The sequence below is a fragment of the Elaeis guineensis genome, chromosome 1 (genome assembly GCF_000442705.2).
Source record: "Elaeis guineensis isolate ETL-2024a chromosome 1, EG11, whole genome shotgun sequence".
NCBI classification, from domain to species: Eukaryota; Viridiplantae; Streptophyta; class Magnoliopsida; order Arecales; family Arecaceae; genus Elaeis; species Elaeis guineensis.
In genome coordinates this window covers 23,750,535-23,761,108 of record NC_025993.2, presented here as the reverse complement: position 1 = coordinate 23,761,108, position 10,574 = coordinate 23,750,535, and the positions used below count along the sequence as shown (strand labels likewise).

Below are 10,574 nucleotides of genomic sequence, written 5' to 3'. Positions count from 1 at the left end.
CAGCTACCTGAGAACTCTATAACACATGCTCACAGTATATCTTCCAAAGTCTGAATAGTTCTCTTTAATTGTCCATTAGTCTAAGGATGAAAAGCCGTACTAAAATTCAACTTAGTACCCAAATCCTTTTGTAAACTTGGCCAAAATCATGATGTGAATCTAGGATCTCTATCAGATACAATGAAAATAGGAGTTCCATATATGCTAATAACTTCATCTACATATAGCTTTACCAATTTATCTAGTGAAAAAGTCATCTTAATAGGAAGAAAATTAGCTGATTTAGTTAATCTATCAACAATCGCTCATACTGCATCATTACCCTTCTTTATTTTTGAAAGACTTGAGACAAAGTCCATAGTGATGTACTCCCATTTCCACTCAGGAATAGGAAGTGGCTGCAACTTTCCGACTGGGCCTTGATGTTCTGCCTTTATCTGTTGGCACACCAAATATCTAGATATAAATTCAGCTATTTCTCTCTTCATGCCGTTCCACCAATAGCTTTGTTTGATTGCTCAGTACATTTTGGTGCTTACCAAATGCATAGCATAAGCTGAACAATGAGCTTCCTTTATTATTTGCTTCCTAAGATCCCCTACTTCTGGAACACATACATGATTTTCATACATCAGAATACCATCTTTCTCAACTACAAAATCTACTGCAGATCCATTCTGAACAGCATTTATAATCTTCATTGATTGAAGATCTTGAATATGAGCCTTACACATCTCATCAACTAGTGTAGGTCTGACCCAAAAATTAGCTAACAAGGCTCTGAAATCTCCCACTAACAATTCAACCTCCAGTGCCTTCAACTCCATCATCAATGGCAAATACATAACCTTAATATGAGACAAAGTGGCTATGGACTTTCGGCTCAATGCATTTGCTACCATATTAGCCTTTTCGGGATGATAATCAATTGTGCAGTCATAATCTTTGATAAGCTCAATCCACCTCTTCTGCCTAAAGTTCGGCTCCTTTTGGGTTAGCACATACTTTAAACATTTATGATCTGTGAACATCTGACACTTTTTTCCATATAGATAATGTCTCTATATCTTAAGGGCAAACACAACTGCTGCAAGCTCTAAATCATGAGTAGGATAATTCAATTCATGTTGTCTAAGCTGTCGAGAAATATAAGCAATTATCTTCCCATGCTGCATCAATGCACAACCTAAATATTTGCGAAAAGCATCATTATATATCACATAACCTTCACCACTAGAAGGAAAAGTACTGGAGCTGTGGTTAACTTTTTCTTCAGTTCATTAAAACTATTGTGGCATTCATCAGTCCATTCAAACTTAACATTCTTTCTAAGCAGCTTTGTCATTGGAGATGCAATGATTAAGAAATTTTCAACAAATCTTCGATAATAACCCGTCAAAACTAGAAAACTCCTCATCTTTGTTGAACTAGTGGGTGGCTCCCAATTCACAATGGTGCCAATTTTTTGTGGATCTACCAATATACCCTCTGTGAAAATCATATGGCCAAGAAAAATCACTTTGTCCAACCAAAACTCATTTTTGCTCAATTTAGTATATAACTATTTCTATCAAAGTATCTGTAAAATAATCCTCAAATATTCTTTATACTCTGCTTCATCTCTAGAGTATATCAGTATATCATCAATAAAAGCAACCACAAATCTATCCAAATATTACTGAAACACCTAATTCATCAAACCCATAAAAGCTATTAGGGGCATTGGTTAAACCAAATGGCATTACTAAAAATTCATAATGGCCATACTTGATTCGAAAGACTATTTTTGATACATCCTCTTCTCTGATTTTAAGCTGATGATATCCTGATCTGAGATCTATCTTTGAGAACACTCTAGCCCCTTGAAGCTAATCAAACAAAACATCAATATGTAGTAGCGGATAATTGTTTTGGATGGTTACCTTATTGAGTTGCTGATAATTAATATACAATTTCAGGGTGCCATCCTTCTTCTTAACAAATAACACTGAAGCTCTCCAAGATGAAATACTTGACCTGATAAATCTCTTGTCTAATAACTCTTGCAACTATATTTTGAGCTCTCTTAATTCTGCTAGAGCCATTCTATAGGGTGCTCTTAATATTGGTTTGGTTCTCGAAATCAAATCAATGTCAAACTCAATCTCTCTATTCGGTGGTAACCCTGAAAGTTTCTCGAAAAAAATATCTAAAATTCACAAACCACCGAAATGTCTATCAGATTCGGCTTGCTTGCTTTTGTATTGATGATACATGCCAGATAGGCTTCACACCCTTTTTTGAGTAATTTACTAGCTAACACAGTTGCAATTACATATGAAGAAAGTACATGATGTTCACCTGAGAAGCACACTTCTCTGCTATCTGAGGTATGAAAAACTACTTTCTTTTTAAAATAATCTACTTTTACTCGATGTGCAGACAACCAATCCATGCCCAAAATTGCATCAAACTCATGCATATCTTAGAAAATCAGATTTGCTGCTAACTCATGCTCACCTACCCGCACTAAACAACCCCTATACACTTGATCTACAACAAATGGCTCCTCCATTGGCACAAGTACCACCAAAGTGCAGTCTAATTGACTCAAACTCTTATTGGCATGTATAAAAAATATAGGTGATAGATATGAATGCGTGGACCTAGGATCAATCAATATATATGCATCATGATCAAATATGGACAACGTATCTGTCACCACATCAGGGGTAGCCTGTGCCTCCTGCTTGATCATGGCAAACATTCTTGCTTTAGCTCTCGGCTTGCCTGATATGGCATCTTATCTACTGGTGCTAGTCCCCACTTTATTTGCTTGTGCATTAGTTATATAATTATCACCCCTAGCTTGAAATCCCGATGGAGCATTTGGCCTTTATGAAAGACCACTAGCTTGAGCATTTCTAGGACAATCCTTCCTTTGATGCCCCATTTGTCCACACTCATAACACCCTTTGAATCTTTTTCTACATTCTCCAATATAGAACTTTCCATAATTAATACACTGAGAGACATGACTTAGTGAAGTAGCAATTGGACTGGCACCCTTATTAAAGCTGCCTTGATTCTCTCTTCCTCCTGTCACCCTACTTCCAATGGATTATGGCACAAATCTCTATTCTATCCTTTTTTGCTTTAGGCTGGTAAAAGCAAAAGATCCCACACTTGACTCCACTGATGTTCTAAAACTTTGACTGGGCTGCCTAAAAACTTTAACCTTCTTTAATGGTTGACTTCCCCCTACACCCATGGAGAAACTCTGTGCACTTCTCTTGCCCCTTTCTTACCTCCGGCAATATAATTCTTTCTCAATCTCTTCCGCCTTGATAGCTCCTGCAATCAACTCTACAAAACTACTGTAATTATGCATCTTTGTCTTTGCCTTGATCCCAAGGCGTAGTCCATCTGGAAACATTCGACATTTTTCCTTCTCATCTACTATGAATGCGGGAGCAAAATGAGATAGTTTAGTAAACTTGGCTTCATAATCAGCTGCTGTCATCTTTTTCTATGTCAAACTAAGAAATTTCTTTCTCTTTTGATCCTGATATACAACTGAGTAATGTTGCTGATAAAATTTTCTTCTAAAACTATTCCAAAAAAATAACAACATCTCATGGCTGCCTGTCGATATAGAATGTCTATCAGTGTCAAGCTCGACCTTCTAATAGAAAAATAGCAGTGTCGAACTTTTACTCATCAGTACTCTACATCAATGCGAACATCCTTTTTATCTTCTAAATCCAATTCTCTACTTGTATCGATCTATAGTGCCCAAAAATTCTATTGCTCTCAATTTTCTAGCCCTTTCATAATTTTCTTCTCTATCTGTATTTTGAGATTAGAAATTAAGAGTAGAAGTTATAGTAGCAGCAACGGCCTGAATGATTATACCTATCAATTCTTGTAATCTAGGAATGGATGCTTTTGTTTGTGCTAGAGGTACTAATACTAGTGTAATGGGTTGAGAGTCATGCATATGATCATGCAACTATAAATCTTCTACCTCCACCCTTGGGGCAGAAGATGAGGCATTAGATGATATCTTATGAGGTTGGCCATCCCTATCAACTCCCCTCGATCTACCCCGACCTCGGCCTCTACCCCTACATAGGGCTCATCCTTCGTCTCTATCTCCCACTGGTGGTTCTCCCCCAAGTCTTGATCTTATTTGAACCATCCTCCTACAAAATATAATTGAAATAATCAAATTCATTGATCCCAAAATGATTTGATGACAATTAGACATTGAAACATAAAAGTATACTATTATCCTTCAAATTATTCTTAAGAATGCTTTTGTAGACGGAAAGTACAATTAAAATAGAATTGGAACCAATTAAGAATACCTTGAGCAAGTTAGACATAAATCAAAAATAAATTTCATATAAAAAAAACATTTGAGGAGTTGGAGTCGGCTTGAAATGGAATAGAGCTAGCTTCGACGTATTTTGAAAGCTGGCACATAAGTTTGGCACAGCATTGAGTCGGCTCGAACTCAGGCCAAGTCAGCTCGAACTTCAGTTGAGTCAGCTTGAACTCAGGTCAAGTCAGCTCTCTCAGAGAAATAGAGAGCCAAATTCTGCAACCTAAGATCTGAGTCAGCTCAAAAAGGAAATGAGTTGACTCCAACAACAATTGAGCTGGCTCGAACACAAAAGATCAAAACAACAAAAAGCCATGTTTCTGCCACAGAGAATCAAGCTGACTCTTCAATCTGTCGAGTCGGCTCGAAGACCACTCATCCCCTTTTACATTAATTTGCTAGACAATACTATGTACAATTAGTTATGGTATGCATATGCCCATGCAATCTACTACCTTTACTCTGATACCAACAAATGTCACATCCCACTTCCTAAATCGAGCAAGGGTATAACAATTGAGCAGAGTCTAACCAGTATCTTATGTCGTGGTTCATGAACCACTAGTAAATCCTATTCAGCCACCATATCCTACTACAATTAATCAAACATAAATCACACATCAACTTAACATGATTCACAAACAACTTTATGCTTTCATTCATTATTTCATAACTTTATACATATGGCTTTAACATATAATACATCAATAACTTTCTGATTTAAACAAACCCAAAATATATAACATATACCTCAAAATGCTTTTCTTACTAGCAAACATAATCGAAATGCATCTCTTTCTAGCTAACATGACCAAAATGCTCCTCACTATAGCTGACATGACCAACCTCGCTAAGATGTATATTGATGAAGATGTTAATACCTTACTTCTGTGCCTAGCTACAATGCTCCAAATTTGAAATAAAAGATGCGAGGGGGAATGAGACCTAAGTCCCAATGAATGGATAAATCATCTAACAACGGAGAAACAGAAAAATTTAGCTATGATACTCATGATAACATAATATACATACACTACTGATACATTTTCAAAACATGTTATATGCTAAACAAGAATAGAGCCATGTAAAAGATCATTTTAAATCAAGAAAATCTATTGGCTACTGTCGATTACACCATAGCGCACCCCTATCATGGGCAATCGATAGGAGCATCTGATACTGCTGAGCCCCACTGGAAATGCTGTTTCGCTAAGAAAGTGTCGATTTTTTTCTGCTATTTCATAAGCTGATGCTATGGCATACCCCATAGGTTGATTACTCTTAGGGATAGCTTGCTAAAAAATATACTTGATGAATTCTTAAAAGCTGATAAACTAGTTTAAAATATTTTCAAGTCAAAAATACTATGCTGTCCAAACTGATTACACATATACATATATATTTTGAAACAACCTGTCAATAGAAGATCATTTCTTATTTTCTTGCTTGTATACACATACATAAGCTGTAGAATAATAGATATCTAACTTTCTTTCAAAGTAAATCCTTTCATAGCAAAATACAGTGAAAAAACATGAAAGTTAGATAGAAAATCACTCACCTCTTGCTAACTATTGCACCTCCTTGGTGTTTGACTCTCCCAAAACAGTCCTTGAGTCTTCTTTCTCTCCTATAAAATTTGATACATACTGATTAATGCTATGCTTACATGATACATAAACATGAGAATGCATGCTTGGCTTGTTATACCTATTCTTTAGCCCTTCCAACTTTTATTTTTGTTAATTCTGTTTTGCTCTATTTTAGGGTTAGCTAAACCTCAACATAAACTTAAAATTCTAGCAATTTAATTGTATTTCATCCTTATAATTTATTCTAAGTTCAGTCGATATAGACTCTAATTTATTTGCTAAGAAGATTTCAAACTGTTTTCTGATTTTAGAAGATTACAGCAACAAATTACCCTCAATTCAAGTTTAAATTTATAATTTAATTCATTAAAATATCATATATGATAGTAACTATTTAGCGTTTAATTTAGATCTAGCTTAGAGATTAAAATTCTTACCTTAGTTAATCAAAACCTTGTTGAAATCAAAGCGAATTCCTTCCTTTTCCAAGATCAGCAATTTCAGCAACTTCTCCACTTCCAATTCAAAATCACCTCTTTTTTGCTGAATTATTCTGATTTCTAACTGAGAATTGGGTCTTCTACAGCCCCTCTCCCTTTTTGTTCTATATGTTTTAACTAAGGAATTAAATCAGTAGCAGAAAGGAATCGGTGGCTAAGGCTTAAGACTAAATTAAAATAATAGAGCAGTTTGCCACATGTCCACATCAGGAAAAACATGCAATTAATGCACTGGCTGAGGTGCTATTAATAGGAGTTCCATCCCATTTGTTTATATTTTGAAGTTGCTGAGTTAATCCCATAAGAATTTTTTTTTAAATCAAAATATAAAACACATAGGATCCACTTTATTTTTGCTGCCACCCTGCAGTCGAGTGGGCTCACTTGGATTTGGAGTCGGCTCACCACCACCTTACCACCAAAATAAAAATATTTTTATATACCTAAAATATCTAAAAAATTATCAGCTCATTTCTTGCTCCATAATCACCAAAATATCCCAAAATATCTTTCAAAATAAATATAAATAATCACCTAAAAATTTAACTTTAATATCACTATTATCAATTTCATCCCCCAATTATTTCTTTCCTCAAGTATCAAACAAATTTTATACTTCACTACTACTAATCAATGAAGTTTCAAATGCTCAAGTATATCATAAATGAAATGCTGTGCCATTTATCTATATGAATATTAAATATAAATGCTCTAGATCACCATGTTCTTGATTCGGGGTGTCATAATAATAATATAGTTTATTTTTTGATAATTTTATCTATATATAAATATATCGATATTAAAATTTTAAAGGCACTTATAAAGAATTAAAATTTTAAAGGTACTTACAAATACCACTAAAATAAAAATTTTTATCGATATTTTTTTAAAAATATCGATAATTAATTACCGACACTATCTTAAAATAGCACAAAAGAAAATACCACAAAAATGCTAGTAAATATATTTGCAGTATTCTTTATGGCCTATAGCGATACTTAAAAATACTATTAATGGTCATTTTTGTTGTAGTGCTCATCCCATATTGCTTTATGCGGCAACTCATGAGGGACCTAGGCCCTGATTAGTAGGTCCAGGTCCAAGTGTCATAAGATTAGACCTTGAAATAGGTTCTTTAATTCAAACTTCAACTTATGTAGTCAATGCCATTCAAAGGTTTTGTGCCTAGTATCTTGATTTTTTTTTTTTTTGAGAATGTTCTACGATTAGCCCAAACCTTTAGTTGCAACTTGTATGATAACTCTCACGTAGGTCAATCCTTCAAAGGTATTTTTGATCTAATATCTTGCAGATTGCCTATTTTGGATTCATTAACAGTATAACTCAACTTTTTCAAATTTACTTTTTCACTGATAAAAACACTTATCATATGGATGGGAGGAGATATACTCTGAAAATGTGCCCTAATACGATTACTCAATTTGCTTCTTTTCTATTATATTAAACTTCATTCATGGGATATCAAATCACAGAAGTTGGGTATCCACTGTCAGTGGCCAAATAGTGGGCTTAAGCCCTGTACGACTCAATAATTTTAGGACTCCACTCCTAGACAAATCCTTAGTTTATTGATTTACCAAGTTTTTCTCAGACTTGAATAATTCTAAGAAAATAGCATTATTCTTTTTGATTTATCTAACAAATTTATGATGAATCTGGACATGCCTGTTCATCTTTTTATTAGTATTCTTTTGATTAGTCAGTTCCATTGTAACCTCATAATCACAATGGATTGATATGGTTGGAATTGATTTAGGTACTAAAGATAGCTCTGAGATAAGATTTTTAATTCACTCTATCTCAATATAGATGGTATCTAGAGCAATCAACTCACCTTCCATGGTATTTCAAAATATAATGATTTGCTTAGAGGATCTCCAAGCTACAGCAGTACCGCTAAGAAGAAAAAAAATTCATTAGTTGATTTTAGATCCAGAGGATCGGTTGAAATCATCTGTGCATTTTGATAGAATTTTTGAAATTAAATTATAAACAAGCTTAAAAAGACCATTTATTCTAACAATTCACTTAGCTATTATTTGCATTAGATGGCATAGAAGATGTAATGTAACATAAAGAATTTAACATGCTTTCTTTATTTCCTTAGTTGAAAGGAAGATATTTCTTTCATGAATAGGCCACAATTAAGTAATATAATCGAGAAGCAATAATTTTTTAAAAAGAAAACTATAAGTGCCTTTCCTCAGCAAATTATAACTTAAATAAGTAAATATTTAAAAACCTAACAAAACACGGCAGAGTTCTTTGTAGCTTTAAGTACCAAGAACATACTCTTATTAAAAGAACAAAGTCATTAAATATTCAATGAAGACATAATCATTGTTTAAGCTTGGGAGGTGCCTCAGTCATCTTTTAGGAGAAAGAAAACTTGCATCTTAAGAAAACTAGCAACCTTGAATCTCATGGTGGGACAATATAATGGAGGTGGTGAGATCATCTCTATTAGCTCTCCACAACAACTCCTGCAAGTCTTAAACAAGTGAACACCAGAGATTTTTCATTCAAAATTCTAAAGTATAATTGTCCAGTAAGATGGACAACTGAGGAAGCTTGACATGGTTTTAAGAGAATGATAATATGTTCATTGCTTATATGTTTATTTATGAGTTTAGTATAAACTTTAGAAACTATGATCTATCTTGCAAATGTTTCTAATTATTTACATTCACCATCTATGCCTTATGTAATCTAACATATCTTCAATTGTTAGACTTATCCAATAATAGCTTCTTCGGGTCATTACCCCCTTGCTTCCAATTCGCGTGGATCAGTTTTGCCGGGAATGCTTTAACAGGAAAAGTTCCAAGTAGTTATTTCAATATTTCATCCCTTAAAGCATTGGATGCCAGCAATAACCAGCTTTCAGGTAAACTGCCAAGACAGATAGGAGAAAATATGTCTTTGGAGATTCTTGTTCTTAGTGGAAATTCACTTGAAGGCTCAATACCACTTGAGTTATTCAAGCTACAGTCTTTATGCATTCCGGACCTTTCGCAAAACAATCTTTCAGGAAGATTTGTCTGAGGTTGTTGTCATTGGTATTCAGTCATCCCTTTATTCGGGTGGGGATGTTTTCTTATATAACATAATGATGGTGGACATCATCACCAAAGGCAACTTACATGCCTACTCAACAGATCATTTGCTTTTGATGTCTGGAATTGATTTGTCTGCAAATAAGTTGAAAGGAAGCATCCCGCCTGAAATTGAAAATCTGGATGAGCTTGTACAATTGAATCTATCATGCAATTAGCTAATAGGTCCAATCCCTGAAACTTTCTCAAAACTCAATCAGATTGAGAGCTTGGACCTATCACATAATCAGTTAAGTGGTACGATAGCCCGGCAATTGACTCAACTCAAGTTCTTGGAGGTCTTCTCTGTTGCTTACAATAACTTATCTGGATGTACACCGGATTTCAAAGACCAATTTGGCACATTCGACAAGAGTAGCTATGAAGGTAATGTTAGATTACATGGGCCGCCACTGGAGAAGACCTGTACATCTGCCTCAAGCCCAATTGTGCCACCCCAAGTAGAAAAAAACCAAGAAGATAGCAATGTGGAGGATGATGCCATCTTCTTTGCAATACTTGTAGCATCATTTGTGGCTGGCTTCTGGGGTTGCATTACCTTTTTGTCATGTCATCACACTGGGCTGCACATTCGCAGTATATTGGATGGTTATGTGGACTCCTTGACTGAAAGAATAATAATGGCGGCACATAAGAGAAACCGCATGCAGCGCAGTCGCAGGTGAGATAAACAGTACCTTGTGCACTTCAGCAAGACTTTTTTGGCACTTTGTAATAAAGCAAAGCAAGCTTCTGTTCATCGTAGTAATTTGAAATCTTCAATGCAATCAGGGTTGATATAGGTTTTAATGGCTGCTTCCCTAATTTTTATTTAGGTACTAGTCCTATATAGTTTTTTGTTTAAATGATTATATCGCTCATATGCTTTTTGACAATCAAATGTAGGTTGTGATGATGATACTAAATTATATCCTATTCCATTTTCTCTGATCATTCAAGACCTACCACATTATATGGCCGTATAGCTTTCAAAAACTTT

At 34.7% G+C, this 10,574-nt stretch overlaps 1 protein-coding gene across 1 annotated transcript; it reads left to right on the top strand.

The window, feature by feature from the left end:
- Positions 1 to 3,917: 3,917 nt before the first annotated feature.
- Positions 3,918 to 10,260, top strand: LOC114912870 (cuscuta receptor 1-like). Its single transcript, XM_073252665.1, has 4 exons — positions 3,918 to 3,942; positions 9,211 to 9,413; positions 9,511 to 9,726; positions 9,826 to 10,260. Exons 1-4 carry the CDS (start codon positions 3,918 to 3,920, stop codon positions 10,258 to 10,260), a joined length of 879 nt encoding a protein of 292 aa, XP_073108766.1.
- The last annotated feature ends 314 nt before the right edge of the window (positions 10,261 to 10,574 follow it).